This window comes from Aethina tumida, chromosome 4 (genome assembly GCF_024364675.1).
Source record: "Aethina tumida isolate Nest 87 chromosome 4, icAetTumi1.1, whole genome shotgun sequence".
In the NCBI taxonomy this organism is placed as follows: Eukaryota; Metazoa; Arthropoda; class Insecta; order Coleoptera; family Nitidulidae; genus Aethina; species Aethina tumida.
Window position 1 is genome coordinate 26831120 of NC_065438.1, and position 21658 is coordinate 26852777.

General features: G+C 29.3%; 5 protein-coding genes across 5 annotated transcripts in view; 4 read left to right on the top strand and 1 right to left on the bottom strand.

Annotated features, from left to right (window-relative positions):
• The window catches only part of LOC109594007 (mitoguardin), a 121847-nt gene extending 119209 nt beyond the window's left edge, over positions 1-2638 (top strand). The window contains exons 4-5 of the mRNA XM_049965913.1: positions 1203-1483; positions 1538-2638. Coding sequence (XP_049821870.1) covers positions 1203-1483; positions 1538-2368 — 1112 coding nt within the window. The 3' untranslated portion in view covers positions 2369-2638. The remainder of the gene's footprint in view (positions 1-1202; positions 1484-1537) is intronic.
• Positions 2639-6136: 3498 nt separating this feature from the next.
• On the bottom strand, positions 6137-12860 carry LOC109602726 (integral membrane protein 2C). Its single transcript, XM_020019154.2, has 6 exons — positions 12670-12860; positions 9123-9322; positions 8824-8874; positions 7020-7219; positions 6762-6962; positions 6137-6706 (listed from the first exon to the last, which is right to left on the bottom strand). Exons 1-6 carry the CDS (start codon positions 12757-12759, stop codon positions 6585-6587), a joined length of 864 nt encoding a protein of 287 aa, XP_019874713.1. The 5' UTR covers positions 12760-12860; the 3' UTR covers positions 6137-6584.
• A 2492-nt stretch (positions 12861-15352) lies between these two features.
• LOC109602728 (arginine/serine-rich coiled-coil protein 2) lies at positions 15353-17444 on the top strand. The gene is made up of 4 exons (XM_020019157.2): positions 15353-15548; positions 15608-15715; positions 16664-17156; positions 17217-17444. The coding sequence occupies exons 1-4, from the start codon at positions 15472-15474 to the stop codon at positions 17307-17309; spliced, it is 771 nt and encodes a 256-aa protein (XP_019874716.1). The 5' UTR covers positions 15353-15471; the 3' UTR covers positions 17310-17444.
• LOC109607775 (divergent protein kinase domain 2A) lies at positions 17308-18693 on the top strand. The gene is made up of 3 exons (XM_020024244.2): positions 17308-18116; positions 18202-18308; positions 18369-18693. The coding sequence occupies exons 1-3, from the start codon at positions 17309-17311 to the stop codon at positions 18570-18572; spliced, it is 1119 nt and encodes a 372-aa protein (XP_019879803.2). The 5' UTR covers position 17308; the 3' UTR covers positions 18573-18693.
• Positions 18694-19990: 1297 nt separating this feature from the next.
• On the top strand, positions 19991-21631 carry LOC109602727 (arrestin homolog). The gene is made up of 7 exons (XM_020019156.2): positions 19991-20117; positions 20174-20446; positions 20497-20720; positions 20774-20931; positions 21040-21183; positions 21240-21369; positions 21430-21631. Exons 1-7 carry the CDS (start codon positions 20009-20011, stop codon positions 21535-21537), a joined length of 1146 nt encoding a protein of 381 aa, XP_019874715.1. The 5' UTR covers positions 19991-20008; the 3' UTR covers positions 21538-21631.
• Positions 21632-21658: the final 27 nt, after the last annotated feature.

A 21658-nucleotide genomic window follows, 5' to 3' on the forward strand; every position in this document is an offset into this window, starting at 1 on the left:
ATGTCGGTTTATTCTCTTGATATTATCGAAAGAACAGCACTTTACAGAAACCTTTTGACCCCAGCAGTTGATTAATTTTCTTAAAAATATTACGTGACGGAATTACGAGCGTTAAGAGTCTAGTCTAAGATAATCAAGTCTGCATGTTTGTAATTATTTTTCCGTACATAGATTAAAGTGGATGGACCGAACCAATTAAGTGAAGCACATATTTCGCATAATTTTCTTCATATATGTAAACAATTCTTATCATATTGGAATGATATGTAATTAGTACATACTTATTTATACATTCCAAATATTTTTTGTGTTAAATAAATCGAGAACTTGTCCATAACACCAGTTATCTGACTAATAAAGATTTTATATTGCCAATTATTGAGTGTTTTCAAATCAAAACATAAATATTTTTGATGTAAATATATCAACAGTTTTTGGATATTGAATAAATAATGTACATTTAGGAATTGAACTGCGATAGTACGCTGTTACAAATTAAAAAATTTATGATCAAACATACTACAGTTTCAAAGGTTTATTACAGTTTGTTCTAGTCTCAAGTACCGAGTCCATCAAAGGCAATCACCACTTCAATTTTGCAATTGCCCTCTTCCTAATAATGCTTAGCAAATATTTCACTCAAGCATAATTTTACTGGTGCAATTGATGCATTTAGAGGTGATGTAAATTTGTACTGTGTTGTGACAGTACATAACACATCCATTTAATTGCAATAATACGTAATGTATTGTATAACACAATTATCAAATGAAACATAAAATACATTTCCATTCCATATAAAAATGATAAAAGTCAAGGTAATAAATATACACAACCCTTTAAGCAAATACGTCGATAATTATAAAGAAATGGTTTTCCAATTGACGGATAAATTTTATTACATTATTGTTCTGTCTTTGTGATGGACAGGCCAAAGTGATGTTCTAATGTTATTTAAACAGACTGCTGATGCATCGTTGACATTGCCAATGAATGTACAAGTGCAGTTGATGAAAATTTATTGATAGCGATTCGGCCTAAACCTCATTTCTTAATTGCAAAAGATTGAGTTATTTGAGCTGTTACAAATGGAGACGAACAATAAAACGATAAAATATTATAATCGTAATGTTTTTTATTTACAAATTAATGTCAATTAAATTAATTTAAATAAATAAATTCTAAAACTATTTTCTTTTAAGGTATGGAAGCTCTGGAGACCTGTATAAGTTATTGGGAGGATGCGCTGGCCGCGTACCGGTCCAAAGATGGGGGAGGTCCTTTGGCCATGTTAAGTCCGGAAGAAGCGGGATTTTGCAAGGACCTACAACAGTTGCTGGAGTATGCTATAGAGTTGCAGGAAAATTCGGAAATGTTGTTCCTGGACGAGCGTTCCGTTCTGTTTCGTCCTGGCAGCTCGAAAAATGAACCTCACGATGCCGACATGTCCGGTGGAGAAAGTTTCGCATCTGCACAAGACCAGGTATTAAATGAAAATAAATGTTTTTGACTTCATTATCCCATTTTTGAATTGCAGGTGGCTGATTTGAGGGAGTTCGAAGAATTTGGGGAATATTTTCCCGACTTGGAGTCCTATCCTTTATATCAAGCGGCTCTAAGACAATTGGAAAATGGAGGTATCCCCTGCAGAACGTTGAGAACTGAAGTGGTTAAATGTGGTTCAGATGGTGAATATTTGGCAAAACTACATTGCTTGCGATTGGCATTTCAGCATCTGTTGAGAGATCATGTGAATTACGTATGGTTTGCTGACGCTGGCCGACAAATCCTCGCAGATCTTCTCTTATACGCCGATAAAGACCCTAAAGACTTCCTAATGGGGTATGAAGAAATGCTCAATTACATTCAAGATGCCGGCAATTGGAGGGAATTGGAAGAAGAACTAAGTACAAAAGGAGTAAAAGCCTTAACTTTTTATGACGTAGTTTTAGACTATATCTTAATGGATGCTTTTGAAGACCTCGACAGTCCGCCAAGCAGTGTAACTGCTGTTATTCAGAACAGATGGTTATCTAATGGTTTTAAAGAAACTGCTCTTACCACCGCTGTTTGGTCCGTTCTCAAAGCTAAAAGAAGAAAGTTGAAATTTCCTACTGGATTTATGGCTCACTTCTATACCATTTCAGAACAACTGTCGCCATTATTAGCTTGGGGATTCTTGGGATCAGATGAACTGTTAAGAGAAACATGTGTTTACTTTAAAGAACAAGTAATGGGATTTTTGGCGGATATTTTTAACTTTCAAAAATGTAAATATACTACAGTTGAAGATCTGGCTGTAGATGTCATACATAATTTAAAAATTAGAGTAGGAAATATTTGCCAAAGACTGGGTCCTCAAAACTAACCCATCATCGACTGTTCACCCTACCTAGTTTTTATTAGATCTAACGTGTATTGTGTGTTAGAAAAATAACTCCCTAAATATTTTAGGGAAATTATTGAAAGATGTTTCTATAATGATATTATATATAAGTGTAATTTTTTACAATAAGTTTTAAAACTATGACAAAACTAAATGTTTGTAAATTTTTTTTGACATTCCTTTGTATCATATGCTATTAATTGCATTTTGTTGTAATCATATGTATAAGAAATAAATTGTTGTTAAATTTTATTATTTTTGTTAATTATATACCTTATATTCCTTTATGGTACAAAACAATCACTTCAAATTTCTTTGGATTGGAAGGATATTTTATCAATAACTGTAATCAGTTTCCAGCCTTGAATAAATGAAATTAAGCATAGACTTAATGCTATGATATGCACTATCGCTCATATGTAGAGCAACTTTTTAAATTTTCATTTGTCTTGATAAAAGTGTACGTGTAAATATCCATATTATTCTCAGTTATGCAGTATGTTTGATAAAAAAACAATACATAAATATAATTGTTTATTAGTGGTTTTAGTTAGGTATTTATTAATATTTGCAAAATATTCAAGGGTCAAAATTAGAGCTTTAAAATAAAATAACATTACGTGCATTTAGCCTTCTTTTATTTAGTGTTTAGTAGCATATCCATTAACTTCTAAACACCTTTTCTTCATTGATTTTGGTAACTTTTCAATATATACGTTCGAAATTTCTGTCGAGTGAGTTCGTAGAGTTCTTTCATATTTGACAGTCTTTTTGCAGGGATTTTCCGATCAATTTCTTCTCAAAAGTTTTCCATTGGATTGAAGTCTGGGTTTTGTACTGGCCAAGGCATGACACGTACTCTTTGAGAAGCGAACCATTCTTTAACTAAGTTAGTCGTATGATTCTGATCGTCGTGCTGGAAGTTTCACCTTAAACTGATGTTACTTTCGTCAAATGAAAGCATATGATTCTAGAGAATGTCACGATAAACAAAACGATCCGTTATCCCGTCTAACTTAACCAGTGGGCCCATGCCAAACCAACCACGTCTCCTCCACCATGCTTCACAGTGGGTTTAGTGTACTTGGGTTTATACTTTTCATTAATGTGTCCTCTTACCTATGAAATACCATCAGATTTGAATAATTGGAGCCGACTTTCATCGGAAAACAAAATTGTTTTCCATTACCCATCTGTCCAGTTCACATGTTCTCTAGCAAATAGTACTTTGTTGCTCTATAGTTTGCAGAAAAGAAGAGCTTCTTTGTTGGTTTTCTACCAGAGAGACCAGCTCTTTTTAGTCTTCGTTTTATGGTACTCACCAACATACTAAGTTCGTTTATTTTTTTGATTTATGCGGGATGTGCTGATAAGTGTCGCGAACAACAAGCGTTTTTATTTTCCTGTCCACAGTTGCTAGTCTTGTATTTGTAGAACTTCTTCCAGTGTATTCCTTCTGTTATAATTGGAAATCGTCCTTGAAATGATCGATTTGTTTAAATTTAAATATACTGTAATTTTACTGTTTTTCACCATTTCGAAACTTTTCTAGATTTTTTTGTTTAATTTATAATCATTAAATATATAATAATATAATAAATTATATCAATTGCATTGAATATAGGGTTTGGTTTCTTTACTTATGAACCATGTCCGAAATAAAATGTTGTATAAAAACTACGTAAATAAAGATATCCGTATATAAATTGAGGTAGGAAGTGCTTAGATACTTATTAATTATAAAATTAATTTAAATTAAAAAGAATTGTTCTTTTAATAAAATGATTATGTTTTTTAATTTGTTGCTTTACATATGAGCGATAGTGTATATGATGAGTTCTAACAAGAAAACCATCACTCAAATCCTAAATCTTTTACAAGGATTAAGTCCGAAAGAAATGGGATTTTCAAGGACCTACAACAGTTGCTCGAGTATGCTGCAGGAAAATTCGGAACCCGTTGTTCCTGGACAACCTTCTATTATGTTCCAACTTGGTAGTTCGAAAAATTATCCTTTCACAATGCCAACATGACCGAACACCAGGTAGTAAATAAAAAGAAATCCTTTTGACTTCATGGTTTCATTTTGAATTGTTGGTGACAGATTTGAGGAAGTCCGAAAAATTTGGAGGGTACTTTCCCGATTTATAGTCCTTATAGAAATGAAGTGGTATGCAGTACCTAATGTTGGCATTTAAGCATTTACTGACCACAAATCCTCGCAAACCTTCTCTTGTAGGCCAACGGCCATCTTAAAGATTTTCTAATGGTGTATGAAGAAATACTCAATTACATTCAAGATACAGACAATTGTAGGGAATTGGAAAAACAAAGTACAAAAGTAGCAGAAGCCTTAAATTTTAATAACGTGATTTTTGACTATATCTTAATGAATGCTTTTGAAAATCTCGATCGACCGCCGAATAGCGTAACTGGTTATTCAGAATAGATGGTAATATAATAGTTTTAAAGAAACTGCTCTTACCACTACTATTTGGTCCGTTCTCATAGCTAAAAGACAAAAGTTAAACTTTCCTACTGGGTTTATGGCACACTACTACACCACATCATAAAAACTATCGCCATTATTAGCTTGGGGTTTGTAAGGATCAAATGCACCGATAAGAAAAACCTATGTTTACTTTAAACAAGTAATGGGATTTTTGGCGAATATTTTTGACTCAAAAATGTAAATATATTACATTTGGATATTTATAAAATATTGTAGGGAAATTGTTTAAAAATGTTTATATAATGGTATTTATAGAAGTGTAATTTTTTACAAGTTTTAAAACTTTGTTTAACTTTATCTGACATTCTTTTGTATCGTATACTATTAATTGCATCATATATAATAAAAAATAAATTATTGTTTATATTCCTCTGTGGTAGAATTCATTAATTTCCAATTTATAAGTGATTTGAAAGCATATTTTAAGATAATTGTGATAAGTTAACACTGGTAACATGAATGTTTGAACTTCAACATATACCAATAGAAAATTTTTCTCTCATGAGACTATGAAAAATTTGGTGAATTCTGACGACAGTCTCTCAAATCCTAAATTTTTTACAAGGTCCGGAGAAAATGAGATTTTGCAAGGACCTGCAACTATACTATAGAGTAGCTGGAAAAGTCAGAAATATTATTCCTGGACGAGCCGTCCGTCCTGGCAAATAGAGGATTCCTTACAGAATAGTGCCAAATGTTTATTACATGATGAATACTTGGCAAAACACCACTACTTGCGAATGACATTTCAACTTTTACTGAAAAATCATGTGAATTACGAATAGTTTACTAACACTGGCAGACTTTCTTTAGTATATCGACAAAGATCCTAAAGATTTCCTAGTGAGGTAACCATATTTGAGAAATAAAATATCAAAAATTATTATTATTGTTAACAATCATTTCCAAATTAAAAGTTAATGGGTTAGTTTATATTTTAAGGGTATTTTTAGTAATACTGGTGGTGAAGAATATAATGAGATAAAAAAAGAAGAATAAACACTCAAATTATTAATAAATACACAAGCAAGAGTTTAGCGTATTTTTTTTAGCGTTTACGGTATTTTTAGTAATACTGGTGGTGGACAATATAATATGATAAAGGAGAAAGAATAAACACTCAAACCACAATTACGTAAGCTTTTAAAAGTGATGAGAGATCTGCGGTGATGAATTGCTCTGGAAATTAACCATTCTATCAAACCTTATCCAATTTCCTATATAATCAAATAAAACAGTATGTTTACAATCTTTTATTGAGCAAGAATTGAACAATAATTGTATTGAATAATTGAAATTAACATTAACACCACCTTGATATGTTACGAAATATTGCACAGAATTTTTCTAGATACATAAATTATCGGAATATTTCACAATAATTTTCGCGTTTATATATAAAAATTCATCACTTACAAGGAATAATTTTACACATGCAGTGTATTTATCACACTAATACAATTTATTATACCTATTTACTTTAATTACATTGTACACTATATTATTATGGAATTATACTTAATTTTCGCATGAAAGGTTGGCGTTGTTGAACACCATAAACAAAATTTAATGACAAATTGGTGGTACATTATTACCAAAATATAAAGAAGGTGAACAAAGCAATATCTATATATATAGTTAATTAAAATAATAAAAATTACATTAGAAAACTATGTAAGAATATATTTAACGATTATTTTTTTCATAGTTTGACACTTCATCCATGTTAACAATGTCAAATTCAAGAATACCCTTTCCTGCAAATTGGGCAAACTTAACTTCCTCGTGGTCGGCGGAACGTTTCACAACTGCAATAACATTAAGTTAATGAAATCGGATTTTCATTACAATTTAAAGTATTACCTCCTCCAACGTATTTCTCTAACTTATAAATTGGTTTTCCTTCACACTCTTTACCAATATAGGTTCCGATGCTCTTAGGATCGCTAATTGGTGGTGTTACTACTCTCATGGTTTCCCTGACTACTCTTGTGTCAATGTTGTAATGACCTGCCCACATTTTTTGCAGTAAGTCAAAGAGAGACTTTGGTGGCAAAATATTTCCTAAGTAGAAAATGCGTCATTAATATATAAATAATGGAAAATCAATTTTGTATTTACCTCTGTTCAATGGCATTACAAAGCAACGGTTACCAGTGATATCGATAATACCAGTTATATTGGTATTGAAATCATGGATGAATCTACCGTTGCGACCGTTCTTAAAGTCGGGTACACTGATCGTCTCTGAGTTATCATTAAACTCGAACTGTTGTTGGAAAGTATCTTTGTAACTGTCGGGTCTAATTTCGTCGAAAGACCTGGAATAAATGCCCCAAATCAGAATTAAAGTAAAAACAACAATCAAAAATACTTCACTTTACACAACATTTTATGTTTCTTTTTCCGTGACATAGAGTGTTATGCTCAAAAGCTAAGGAGATTAAACACTTTAATTGTACTTAATTTTATAATTTGCAGACATAGTTTTATAATTTTGTCTATTTCGGGAGTGGTTTTACGAGGACGTCCTAGCTAGCGTTGATTTTCAACACCAGTTTGAGTGGATGACTAATATTTAATGTTTTCGACTCACAAAGTTCAAGTACTCTTTTCCTAAATTTAAGTGAAAATTAAACGTGTTTAGACTACGTTGAACTGACCACAAATAAAATAATTAAATATTATTTTTTCAAGTCAAAAAACGTATCCGATAAAAAGATCTAAACAAAAAACGAAGTGCGGCAATACTATTATACCACAAACACTAGCGAATTTGTTTAATACCAAGAGAATAGATATGAAAAACGCAGGAAATAAAAATTCAATTTATAAAAATATTTCATTTTTTTCCACGACTGTATTATTATTTTAACTGGGTATTTGTTATGTCCTCTAACTACAAATAATAATTATTATATAACCACTTTAAACAAATACATATGTCTAAACACAAATACGCAAAACTTAAATATTTATTGTTTAACAATATATAATATTATAAAATAAATATTTTGATAACTCTATATATGAAAAACAAATACTGTAATGAAAATTACTTTTAAAAAGCACAAACATAATATAAACATTTCTAAAGGTAGTTCACCTCCACCATTCCTAAAAAAGTAAATTCTAGTAGAATTCGAAAAAATTAATAAATAATAGTTGACGAATGTATTTCTGAAATAGTATATATGTCAATAACTTTATGTAAAAATGCAATGTCTTCCTAAGAGAATGTTTCTAAATAACTTTATACTTCATCATAAAGTTGAAAATAAGTCTTTTCTTTTGATAACACAAAATTATACATAAATGTGAAACAAATAAAGAAATACACAGAAATTGAAACAATAAATACGTCTCACTGAATATGATTAATTATATAATTTTAGTGGCTTTACATCAAGAACAATTAATTTGAAATATCATACACATTGTTACTTTGATAATAATACATTAATTTGAATGGAAGTTATGCTATTGTTAATTTTATAATACAATGATATATTTTAACTCCATTGTAAAAAATATTTATCTTTTAGTGATGAATTTTAGTCCATACATATACTTTTACTAGTTTACAATCAAATAAATCAATTGTTCCCCATATTATTTAAAAATTTAGAGACCCTAGACAGTGGGAGGTAAGAAACATATTCAGCGAGTACGGAAGCTTTTAAAAAAATCGATAACTGGACAATTGGATTATCAAAAAAATTCCATTATTTTCATTTCAATTTAAATTAAAGCTAACTTGGAAGAAAGTTAGTTGATGCGGGTTGTTTCACTAGAGACTGCAAAACATTGCTTTCTATCAGGAATGAGAAACCCAAGTTCTGATTTCCACAGAACCACAGAGAAAATTTGTATAAATCTATTACCTACAATTTTCTTTATCTTGTGATAAAAATTATATACTCACTCTGAATCATCAATTGGAATTCTACTCCAGCCTCCGATATAATTTGCCTCTCTGTAATAAAAAATATATTTTTCTTTTTCAGTATAATAATTAAAATATATGAATTTAAGTTTATTTTTTATTTAAATGAATGCATGAAATAAATTATAGTATAAATATTATAAATGTCGTTAAATAGAAAATATTTAATATTAGCTCACGACTTAAAAATGACCTTAATGACGCATTTGTTATACAAATAGTTAATGCATTATATTTTATCTAAACAAGAACGGAATTTGCGGTCATAGGATACTCACTCTGGGAATGGTATCTGAGCGGTTAAGGCGGAGCGCATTTGGACTCTCATGTACTGATCATAGAGGAAAGAGCCGCCAATGATTCCAAGTCCGACTACCGCCAACGCGGTCAAAAGCAAACAGCATGTAGTTAAGTTGGAGACCCTTTGTGTCCTATGGTGAAGGGCGAGACCGCTGCCACTCTCAACATCTGGAAGGCCCTGAAATCAATTCACAGTTAATCACTTATTAATATTTTCTTTAAATATTTAAACAAACATACCTAGCATAAAAAATATTTCTAAAATACAATATCGACACTTAATTAACATTGCTTATTTTTCTCGTTCAACTGTTCCGCAATAATCTCTAACCAATCTTCTTTTCAATTATTGTAATATATCATACTATACATAAAAAATAAAATTTGGTGAAAATGTTCATCTATTTAATATTTGTCGTTCAACAAAATTTAGATGAAAATATGGGAAGTATGTTTTTAAAGAGTTAAGAACAGTAAATTTTTACATAATTATCAAAACCTAAAATCATCATTTTCTTTTAATTTCTTTTCAAATTCACTATCTATCTGCACCAGCTGATGAAGGTCTTCAAACAAATGTAATTTTATATTTTAGAAAAGCAGTTTAAAAAAAAAGGATGAAATACTGGTAGACTAACATCAAATGTTTTCTGGTTTTCATTTGACTATAATTTATATAGAGGATTTTATATAATTTTAGTTGTTTCGATAAAAGATGAATGAATTAGTTACATAATATATTTATTTCAAATCCTTCTTACTAGAATAAACACCTTGTAAATGGTGTCATTATTAGGCTACGTACCATAAACTATTTCGAATAGAACTATCTGGATACAGAACATCAAAGTTGGAATGGGCCTATGTTCATCAAAATTGGCATTTGCATCAATACTCAAATGATCTTTTTTCAGAAGAAAAGTCAAATTCGGGCCTGAAGAGAAAGAGTTGCACAACAACGACTGGGTTTTGGCAATGAGTAGTTCCACATGCAGGGGGAGTTATGTTTTGGATTAGAGCTATGTTGGGAAAAACAACCAACCGCAACGTTCTTGGATAAGACAATATTGAAAGAATGGCTTAGCCACCCCTTAAAGGCTCAATTGAAGAATGGAATAATACCCTTTGCACAGAGAATATAAAAGCTTTATTACAAAGAAGTTTTTAATAGTAAAGATCGTTGATGGTAAAATTACTTTAATTATTTTACTTAATTTAGTAAAAGTTAAAATGTTTTAGAAGATTTAAATTATTATTATTTTAACGTGGTACAAGGCTTTTGAAATTAAGTGTTTTTTAAGAGAAAAGAGGAAACTGGGAAGAGGAAAAGAGAAAAAGCAAAGAGGAAAATAACCTACATTGCTAACTTCAATAAGCTTCGTAATGTTTTTTTGATTCCTTAAGATTTTAAAATTGGAGATTAAAGAAAAGTAAAGAAAAAATTCCTCTTTTCAAAATTATAAACTACCATGGTTATGGAATCTAATCATGGTTTAAAATGTTTGTCTCTATATTCTGCAATAAATCATACGAAACATCTACTTCAATTTTTTAGCGATAAACCGAGGACACAACTTAAAAAACCATTATAAACTCTTTCGAAGTATACGTAAAATTTTATTACAGAAAAACTAATTTCCAGATAACTTCTTTAATGTGAACTACTGTAACTATTAACATGTGTTTGTAATTAACAGTGGTAATTACATTTTCGAATATACGAGTTTTTCTTATCATCTTATAAATGGTTTCATCATTTCTTTCTAGCTGAGGTTTTTCTGTAAAACACATCTGATAAAACGTAGAAAAAAAATCACACAATATCACACAATGACTCATAAAATCATGTTTCATGATTCATGTTAAATAAATATATTTAAATGAAAGGAAATATAGGAGACCTATACAAACATCCGATATGTTTTTGAATAACATGCATAGTAGGATATTACTTTTGGGACAAAATATAGCAGAAATGTCTCGTCCTTCGCGACCGAAACGTTCAGTTCTAAAAAACATCTACGTAGTTTTAAAAAATAAAAACTTTATTTTACATCTTTCTTAAATTGTACAATGAAAAATAAACTACATTACTGAATGTACCTGGTTAAATAAGGTTTGCTAATTAAATAAACAAAAAACATTAAATTCAAAAAAGAATTTATCTGAAATATGAAAATTAAATGTTTGTTTTATTGTGATCACTTTTAGTATAGTTGTCATAAATACATAAATGTTAGTCATCATGGTCATTTCTAACTGCTCATTAACAATAAACTCATGATAAAAGATAAAAATTTCACATAATTGTATCTTAAATATAACATATTGTAATAAAGTTTAATAAAAATATTTTCTAAATAATATTAAACGGCACACCTAGTGTGAAATTTTGACAATTATTTTTTTTTTGCATATAGTCGATTAATTCAAAAATAACATACCAAAATTTCAGAAGAGTATCTCAAACAGTTTTTGAGTTACGGCGTTCTAAAGAGTAACCCCTCAACATTTAGAAAGTTAACTATTACTATGGGGCTTACCAGTGTTATGTTCGCGCTGTAATGATGAAAATATTTTGATTGATACAACTCGTGGATATTGTATTATTCAGTTTGTTTCGGTTTTTTTATGCAATTTAGTATTTGCAATTATTTAAAATGAGTTAATTATGAGGTTTTCAATTTATCATTAATGTAAATTTATTCATGTTATACATAATATAATTTTTCCACTCATATCTTACACATTTATTTCAATACTTACTATATTAAAAAAGGTTTATTAGTTTTGCAAGTTTTCAAACATTAAATAATAACAGTAATAATGGTCTAAAACAAAATTATATTAAACAGATAAACAACTAATCATTTTTGTTTTTGTTAAGTGGTAATTGTTTAAACATTAACACAAATTTTGCAGAAACATAGTGGCAAACTTATTAGAAAATAGTATAAATTTTATTAAAGTAAATAACTGAAAAACACTGGATTATTTTAAGAGTAATTTCTAGCTATAAAACTTTTTTAATAAACATAAAATGTGTGATAAAACGCAATATGTTTACAGATATATGTATATAACATAAAAATGTTTTTGAGCATATCAGCCTATTTGAATGATAATCTTTTTTAGACAAGTGAAGCAATATTTATCCGTTAATAATTTACCCATTTTACACAAATACCCAAATAATATTTTAAAATTAAATTTCAGCATTAACCACACTATATATGTTTGTCTTGTAAACGCAAATACGTTTTTACTGAACGACATTTATTGTGCATTGTCATTTGAGTATTTCCTATTTTTATCCAACTGACAAGATAAGCCATGAAAATAATACGTCGAATTCGAACGCAGAACGATTATCTACATACAAATATATGAATGTGTCGTCTATTTCTACATATATTGTTGGCACATATAAACAATTTATTTGGATTGTTTGTTTATAGACCATTGCATCGTAGCTGTATGCTTTGAAATTTCGGTACAATTTTCATTTTGGAAAATTTGACTTACCGTTCCACCGGGAGGGGCGGCGTAGGTCACCAAGGGAACATCGAGTTTGTCTCCCTTTTTCTCTGAAAGGGGCTTCGTTATAATCGTCATATCCTTAGGATTAGAACTCAATCACAACGATTTGGAATTTGGAATCAATAAATTTGCTTATGAACTGCTGCTGTCAACTGAACAAAACAAACGACGATAGCTGTAGTAACGACGCGCATGCGTCAAATTATAATATAAAGGAAGTATTCGTTTTTTTTTTTAATTTAACAAAAATTATTTATTAATGCCATGTGATAAATAATTACATTAATCGTGTACTATTGTGCGATAAATTAAATTAATCGTGCATTAATCGTAAACAGTGAAGTGAAGAATTTCCTTTGTTTTTCTAGATTGTTGTATTCTAGGTTGCATATTTATTGTCATAGCAGGTAGTCATTATTTCATCAATTTTTTAAAATATTATGAATTATAGCCATAACAATTTAATATAACATGAACTCTTAAAATAATATTAAAGATTTATACTGTATTCTAAAAAGCAATATTTTATTTTTATTTACGCATAATTAACAACATACAATCCAAATAATCAGTACTTTTTTATGTAAATTTAGTCCGCAAAATAGATCAGATCATAATATTAACATGATGTCAATAAAATCATTTTCATAGGCATTGCTTCACCTGCCTCATCTGAGTAGCACCTACTGATTTGCCGATTGGGATGCTTTGGTCTTTTAAAAAACGCTTAACAATTTTGAATTTGTATTTCGGATCGTTTTCATATTGAAATACATTTCTTCAGCAAATCTAAAGTGACATACGTCAGAAGAATTTGAAGAATTGAATAGCATGATTGCGCCACCACCATGTTTCACTGTGGGTATAACAAACTTCTTGTTTTGTTTTGTCGTACCGTAATATATTTAACACAGACCATTTTAATAAATTAAATTTAGACTCGTCTCTAAATGATTGTGATCTTAAGTAAATTAAAATTGGACATTTTTAGTCGAAACATGTATGTTTGGAATCAAGTGATACACCACCCACTAGCAATCTTCTTACAGTCCTTGAACTAATTCTCATTTCCTCCATATTCGCTTTAATTTTAATTGACGATTAGATTGAAGTATTTTTTTACATTCAAATTATTCATATTTCGAACTCATAAACAAATTTATTATTATCACTTGGTTGGTTTCTATAAAGTTTTTAATAAATAAATCGGGAAACAATTAACATATAAACTATTAGCTGTTTCTTCTTGTTACTCCCGGTCTTGATAGCGCTGAATAATAATTTTCCTTACAGTTTCACATATGATACATTATTAAGTTATTATGACTATAGCCATTACAGTATATTTTTTGTAGAAGTCAAATGGAGAAAAACTAATATTGAAAAGAATTTTTGAATTCTAAGGGAGAATCATTTAATTAAAATACAACATGTATATACCAATCGATCATGTGTGACAGAGATAGTTAAAATCTTTCACTACGGGGTAAACTTGTAGATTTTTGCAGTTTCTGTAACTTTGTAAAAATGTAATGCCGAGTTCATGCCTGGAGAATGCAACGTCAAAAACTAAACACCGATACTTTGATCTTTTGGCTAATACGCGAAAGTTTGGGATCTTTATTTTGTTGAAACACATTTCTTTGAAGAATCGTTTCTTCGATCCAGTGAAACAAATTTTTCTCTAATATATCCCTGTACATAAATCGGTTAATGAGTTTATCTATGCGATGAAGGGGATCTATACCAGAAGCAGGATTCATCCTCATACCATGATTGAACTTCCTTTTCAAAGAGGGTATATATAAATTTTTTATATAATTTTTCTTTCTAGAAGGTTTAACGGAAGCTGGTCAGTCATTATTGAATTATTTAATTAAATTACATATATAACTAAAAACGGACCGTTTCCATAGTTTTGTAATCCACTGAACATGATCATGAGTAAATCGAACTGAGAACTTCACATTCTTGATAAAAAAGGTGGGTCTATAATATTAATGGAATGTAATAATATATACAATAAACTTCTAGAAATTTCTATTTGTTTTTGAGGTTTTGATAACGCCGAATTGTAATAATTTTTGCAGCATATGACACAGTTGTATAACGTGAAACGTTTCACTAGAACCCATTATAAAATATTTATAATAAGCAAAAGATATTCGAGTTACACACGAAACAATGAAAACCATACAAATTTTTAATATAAAATTTGGTTGTTAATTATATTACAGATTTATAACTTTATTTAAGAATAAGTTAATAAACTTTGAACGTCAAAATTTATTAGGTTCAATTATGCAAAAGAAAAACAAACCTAAATAACGTCTTCGATATTTTTGTTATTCCGGAATATTCAATTTGCCTTATCCGTAATTTATTTCCAGCAACGGAAAAATAAAATAAAATAATATTTAAAATGAAATTTGTTGCATTTAACTCAATTTTTTAAAATGTAAAACATTTTTCTCATCGTAGTTTATAAAATATATAAGTTGTTTGAATTATATTTACATATTATAATTCAAATTTTGTATAAATATAATTTTTATTTTTTTCTCTGAATTTCAATTTTTTTCCGGAAATAAGTTGTGCCTGTAGGTTTCTATACTCAAAAAGATAATAATACACTAAACAGGTAATAGAGAGCGTGCATACACTTAACCTCCAAAATTTGAGTTTACCAAATAATGTTTTTACTAAACTGTTAACTCTATTTCAATAAACAGTAAAATTTAGAAATATGCCCACAACAATAAATTGAATATATTATAATTAATAGTAATGGGTAAATATTCAAGTGACTCAGAAACTGAAAAGAGAGGAACTAAAAGTTCTTATAGCAACAAAAGTCGTAGAAGGTAAATAAAAGATGAAATTCACTAATTCTAGTACTGCCCTTTAATTAATTGTATTTTAGGTCATCCTCTTCAAGTTCTAGTAGTTCTCGAAGTAGACACAGAAGGGATAAAAGACATACTAAGAGGAGATCAAGAAGCAAAAGTAGAGATAAGTACTCCAGAAGCAGGTATGATAAATATATGTGATATATGATAAATATATTAATATTTACACACACAAAAAAAAACTAAGGATATTTTATGAAAATCCAGATGTATTACTTAAACTACTTAAGTTAATAAAAGCAAAAAGTAGCTTATTATTTTAATATGCATAAGGTATTCAAATTACAATTTATTTTGATTTATTTCTTTTTACTGCACTGTTAAGTATCTATTGTATAAAAATTATTGTGTTTTTCTATTTAACAAATAAATGAATCAATGGGACTGCTTCAAGGTGGCTTAAGGTAAATTAAAGTAGTTGTGTTTCCCAGTGTCATTTGATAGCTTTAGAAAAACTGGTCCCACTTTTCTTACTGCATCTGTGTTGGTAATGAAGTTACAACAAGCACATAATTTAATCATTAGTTGGGATGCAGCAAAAACTAAATTACATGAAGACAATTACATTCTAGAAAACTAATAAAATGTCCACCTCTTAATGAAGGCAATTGCAAGGCACAACAAATTTGATGTGTTGTAACAAATTGTGTAACAAATTAAGAAATCAGGTTTTTACCTGACGTGCTTCAAAGATGAATATCTCCACAAATGTGCAATATTCATAATACCTTTAGACTTAAAAAGTTGTTACATATGCAATGGACTCAAATATCTTAAAATGATATAGACCTCCTTATTTTGTCTACATGCAATAGATCATTTCGGTACGCTAAAAACTATGATGATGTGTTCACTTTACAGTTTATATTTTAAATTTAACAAATACTTTTTAATTTGATTTTAATAACTAAATGTACAATATTAAATTTCATATTTTATTTACATAAAAGACTGCAACAAAATTCCAAAGTTTACAAAAATATCCTTATACTTTTCTTGTATGTGTATTCATAAATATATTTAATATGTATATTGCAAAATTTCATGAATTCACCAATTAAAAATTTTAGGAGGTCTAGAAGTAGTAGTCCTTCTACATATAGATCTTCTAAATCAAAGTATAGGTCTAAATCTAGAGAGAGATCCAAGTATAAAAGATCTTCTTCACGGGATAGAAAACAATATTCCCGTGATAAAAACAGATCCAGAAGATCCAGATCCAAATCCTACATAAAGGAGTATACAAGTAGACCAAGGAAGCCATCAAATAGTTCAGACTCATCCAGCTCCTCCAATTCAAGTTATAAGAAGAACAAACCTCAAAAGAAGCCTTCAGTTGAATTTCCTAAAACTTCAACAAATACAAAAGATAACAATACAGACTGTGTGATTATAGACACCAAAGTTATTGATGAAATTAATGAAGATAAGTTTGCCCCTAAGAAATTTACTAGTGCTAACAAATCTAAAAAAGAAGACAAGATTGTAATTGATTTACAGAAACAGACCATTAAAGTACCTGAAGTTGAGGCAGTAGAACCAGATTCAATTTTTCATCACAATGTAAGTTTTTTGATGGTCTATAGTATATCAGTGTAATTAAATAATTCTAATATTTTATAGCTTTTCTTAAGTGAAGAAGCGCGAATGGAAAAGTGGGTAAAAGAGCTATATTCTTTTAGACAGAAATCCCTTCAACAAGGCCAGAAAATTTGATGATGATGATGGCAGTAAGACCTTGTTACCAGCTATTGGTTTTCTCTATTTTAATTTTATTTGCCTCAATTTATCTCCCATTAGTTGTTAGTATTTTTCAAAAAGTGTGGTTTTATAAAATTTTTGATAACCAGACTTGCCCCTATTGTTATGGTGATAACTTATGTGATGATATCTACAATGGACATTTTAATTTAAGTATCAATAATTTATTGGATGTGGGTCAGTTTATAAGTACCAAAAATGTTTATAAAGGTTTATATAAGCAACAAAGAGTATTTGTAAAAAAACTAGCTGACTCATGGGAATTGAGTGAATTTGACAAATCTGAAAAAAAAGACGTCAGTAATACTAATATTTTAAAATACTTAAATCAAGTTACTCCCCTTGCTAATTTCAAGTCATGTGATAAATCTACTTCTGAACATTTTCTTAATGACCTAACAGAAAATTGGACCCTTGAGCAAATATGGACAATTATCCACATAAATATTGAGCCATTGATAATAAAAATATTTAATAAATCTTCCGGTTATGCTGTCCCAAATATTTTGGGATATTGCGGCAGATCAATTTTGCAAGAAGATAGTGGAGAACCTCTGAATGTATTTACCAAGGTATCTTGGATAAAGAGAGCATATCTGGCTGTACAGTTACTTAAATCTGCAGTGGATTTTACTTTTAAGCATCCCAAGTACAGAATTTATCTCACTGACATGTCGTCTGATAATGTGGCAGTTCAAAAAACTACCATGAAACTTACATTTATTGATTTGGAGAATGCTGTTCTAGATCTAAAAGAACCAAGTAAGTTAATTCGACACATTTTTTATAATGTATTTTGTAAAATTTTATTATATTTACATACTACAAATATTTATATATTTTTTAGGAAGACTTATTCATTATTCAAATAATTTCCAAAATGAATATGCTTTTTCCCAGGATAAAATATGTGATAGCAGTATAAGTGATCATAATATATTTTCTGTATGTAAGGTATGGAACAAATTATTTTGATTTATGAAATCTAGGTAAAAATAATATATCTTTTTTTAGCTCTTCTTATCAAAAAATGCTCCTTGGCCAATGATGAAAAATGGTTTATTGCACAATCCACCAATTAGTATTTGGGTGAAACACAGACAACTATTTAAAAGTATTAAATACTGCGTTATTTCTAAGAAACGATTTTATTTTAGTAAAAAGATTTTGATTTCATTACAACATATATTGCATTTATATAAGGGAGTTTTAAATTAAAACCATATCAAATCAATTGTTACTAATTCAATGGAGATTCTTGATGTTTTTGTATATGTGTTTATTTCTTTTTAAAAAGTATAAACAAACATACCAAATTACATGTTTTTTATTAAACAGATTTATTTTATTATTTAATATACCTTTTCCAAATATTTAATTAATGAGATAAACATTAATTTTTGTACTTACCTTTTTAAAGTAATGTAAGCATTTTTGTATCAAATGTTTTAAAATTTGAAGGATATATTATTAAATGCATATTATATATTAATATATATTAATGATTAAACTTTCTGGCAAAATTCGACACTCTTTCAAAATTCTGTAATTTTGTTAAATTTCAATTTTCACAATCGTTTATAGAGGTATACAAAATAAGCAGAAAAAGAATTTAAACGATTGAATTATTTGTCTTCGAGTTACAACTGCAGTAAATTTCAAAAAATGTATTTTCGAGAAAAATGCGTTTGAAGATAAAATGATTTATTTCATTGTGATGAATAGATAAATATTATATTTAGAGTTAATCTGCTGGGCTGTTGTAACTCTCTTTCGATATGATCAAGGCAACTCGATGGCTTAACTCAGTTTATTCACGAACCTGTTTGATTAAAAGTCACAATGATGATTTATACATATAAAATGCTAGTTGCATAAAAAAACTGAAACAATCTGAGCAATGCAGCATTAGTGGATATAATTAATTAATGGTTTTAATAGTATTCAGTTTGTTATTTAAGTTGTTTTTAATTGTTGTGTTATATTAGCACATGATGATGATATTAAGATTGACTTAATGATATACGAAAATGTTATTTACAAAAAAAACATTCATTTATTATTTAAAAATCTACCCAGAGAATCTCATTAGAATAATAAAATTAAATATTTGCAAAGAGAATGTGAATAGATGTGTCAAATATTATTTAGTACAACTCTTGAACGCCATCTCGCCTAAAATACATCTTTCATATGAGATCGGTTTTGAGTAATATATTTTGACCAAAATATAAATATAATTAATTAATCAATTAAAATGAATATTAACCATTTGAGGGCACTATATGTATAAAATTGTAAACTTAATTACATGTTTTTTAATTAAAGATACAATTTTATTTTTAAATATATCTTAATTAATAAGATAAACTGGAATTTATTAAATTAAAATGTTAGCTTAAACTCTTAACTAATTATAATAAATCGTATTGTAAAATACTAACAAAATAAAATCTATTTTGTATAATTAAATTATCTTTTCTGCTTAAATTTGTTCACAATTCTGTCGTCTATAATTAAGTTAAAAATTAATCTTTACGTGGGAGCCCAAAGTTCCCATAATAGAATTAAGAATCCCTACAGAAGTAATATATAAGCAAATTATTAAAGAACTAGTTCAGTAATACGTTGTTTGTTCTAAATCAAGATCAAAAATGGTTTACAACTTTCGTGTTTTCAAAAAACAGTCCCCAAATGGCAAAATTACTATGTACCTTGGTAAACGAGACTTCGTTGATCATATTTCTGGGATTGAACCAATAGGTACCCATCTTGAAATTAAAACTTTTTACTTCTATATGTATAATGTTTTGTGTCAGATGGTGTTTTCGTAATTAACGAGGACTACAAGGACAGAAAGATATTTGGTCAAGTGGTCTGCAGCTTCCGATATGGCCGCGAGGAAGACGAAGTCATGGGTCTCAACTTCCAGAAGGACTTGTTTTTGGCATCAGAGCAAATTTTCCCACCGCAACAAAAACAAAATCCAACCAAGTTGCAAGAAAGATTAATGAAGAAATTGGGTCCCAACAGCTACCCATTTACCTTTACCATTCCGCCGAATGCCCCAGCATCTGTCACTCTGCAGCCAGGTAAAACAATGGGTTTCTAATGAATGTCTTTATTAGATTGAGTGTTTCAGCTTCCGAGGATGAAGGCCAACCTTGCGGTGTCAATTATTACGTAAAATTATTCAGTGGCGAAAACGAAACTGACAGGGCCCATAAAAGAAGCGCTGTTACAATGGGAATCAGAAAGATTCAGTATGCTCCCAGCAAACAGGGTAAACAACCCTGTACTGTGGTTCGCAAAGATTTTATGCTCAGCCCTGGCGAACTCGAATTGGAAGTCACTCTAGATAAACAAGTAACATTTTTTATTTCTTACATAATTTAGTTTGAATAAATGTTGCATTTTAGTTGTATCACCATGGAGAAAAAGTTGCAGTGAATGTGGCAATTCGTAATAATAGTAACAAGGTGGTAAAGAAAATAAAAGCAATGGTTCAGCAAGGTGTCGATGTTGTACTGTTCCAAAATGGGCAATATAGAACATCTGTATCTAGCATGGAAACCCAGTGAGTTTCATCAAGTTAAAATCTCATTCACTTTATCAACAAACATTTGTTTTGCTTGGTTTGTAAAGCCTTAATTAGGTTTTTAATTCAAACTAAAATATTTTTTAGGGAGGGATGTCCGTTAAATCCAGGATCCAGCTTACAAAAAATAATTTACTTGTTACCACTGTTATCTTCAAATAAAGACCGCAGAGGGATTGCTTTAGATGGACAACTTAAGAAACAGGACACCAATTTGGCTTCTACCACTTTGTAAGAACCCAAAAATATTTCATTCAAATTTACAACAAATTATGGAAATTATTTAGGTTAGCTTCACCAGATCAACGCGACGCATTTGGAATTATTGTGTCGTATGCTGTTAAAGTTAAATTGTATCTGGGTGCTTTGGGGGGAGAGTTAGCAGCCGAATTGCCATTTATTTTGATGCATCCTAAAGTAAGTAGTTAAATTACATTGTTAAACATTATTTATTTTTGTATGGGGAATTTATTTCAGCCGAATACAAGAGGAAAATTGGTCACAGCAGACAGTCAAGCTGACGTGGAAGTATTCAGACAAGATACAATAATTGAACCTGAGGCTGATGGTGACAGATTTGATTAAATTCATGTTAAATATTGTTTGCCTTGCTTATGTAATTGATTATCTATAAATAATTGTATGTAAATAGAGCTGTTAATAAATTTCTTGAAGTTTATGCTGATTCTTAATTTTTATATTTACC

Excerpts from the sequence above, each read along its gene's own strand:
- LOC109602728 (XM_020019157.2), top strand. The coding sequence starts at position 15,472 with ATGGGTAAATATTCAAGTGACTCAGAAACTGAAAAGAGAGGAACTAAA. Across the intron at positions 15,549-15,607 it reads AGCAACAAAAGTCGTAGAAG|GTCATCCTCTTCAAGTTCTA; the intron begins GTAAATAAAAGA and ends ATTGTATTTTAG. Across the intron at positions 15,716-16,663 it reads GATAAGTACTCCAGAAGCAG|GAGGTCTAGAAGTAGTAGTC; the intron begins GTATGATAAATA and ends TAAAAATTTTAG.
- LOC109602727 (XM_020019156.2), top strand. The coding sequence starts at position 20,009 with ATGGTTTACAACTTTCGTGTTTTCAAAAAACAGTCCCCAAATGGCAAA. Across the intron at positions 20,932-21,039 it reads GTATCTAGCATGGAAACCCA|GGAGGGATGTCCGTTAAATC; the intron begins GTGAGTTTCATC and ends AATATTTTTTAG. Across the intron at positions 21,184-21,239 it reads AATTTGGCTTCTACCACTTT|GTTAGCTTCACCAGATCAAC; the intron begins GTAAGAACCCAA and ends GAAATTATTTAG.
- LOC109602726 (XM_020019154.2), bottom strand. The coding sequence starts at position 12,759 with ATGACGATTATAACGAAGCCCCTTTCAGAGAAAAAGGGAGACAAACTC. Across the intron at positions 7,220-8,823 it reads ATTCCAATTGATGATTCAGA|GTCTTTCGACGAAATTAGAC; the intron begins GTGAGTATATAA and ends CATTTATTCCAG. Across the intron at positions 6,963-7,019 it reads TGTAATGCCATTGAACAGAG|GAAATATTTTGCCACCAAAG; the intron begins GTAAATACAAAA and ends TTTTCTACTTAG.
- LOC109607775 (XM_020024244.2), top strand. The coding sequence starts at position 17,309 with ATGATGATGATGGCAGTAAGACCTTGTTACCAGCTATTGGTTTTCTCT. Across the intron at positions 18,117-18,201 it reads TCTAGATCTAAAAGAACCAA|GAAGACTTATTCATTATTCA; the intron begins GTAAGTTAATTC and ends TATATTTTTTAG. Across the intron at positions 18,309-18,368 it reads ATATATTTTCTGTATGTAAG|CTCTTCTTATCAAAAAATGC; the intron begins GTATGGAACAAA and ends ATCTTTTTTTAG.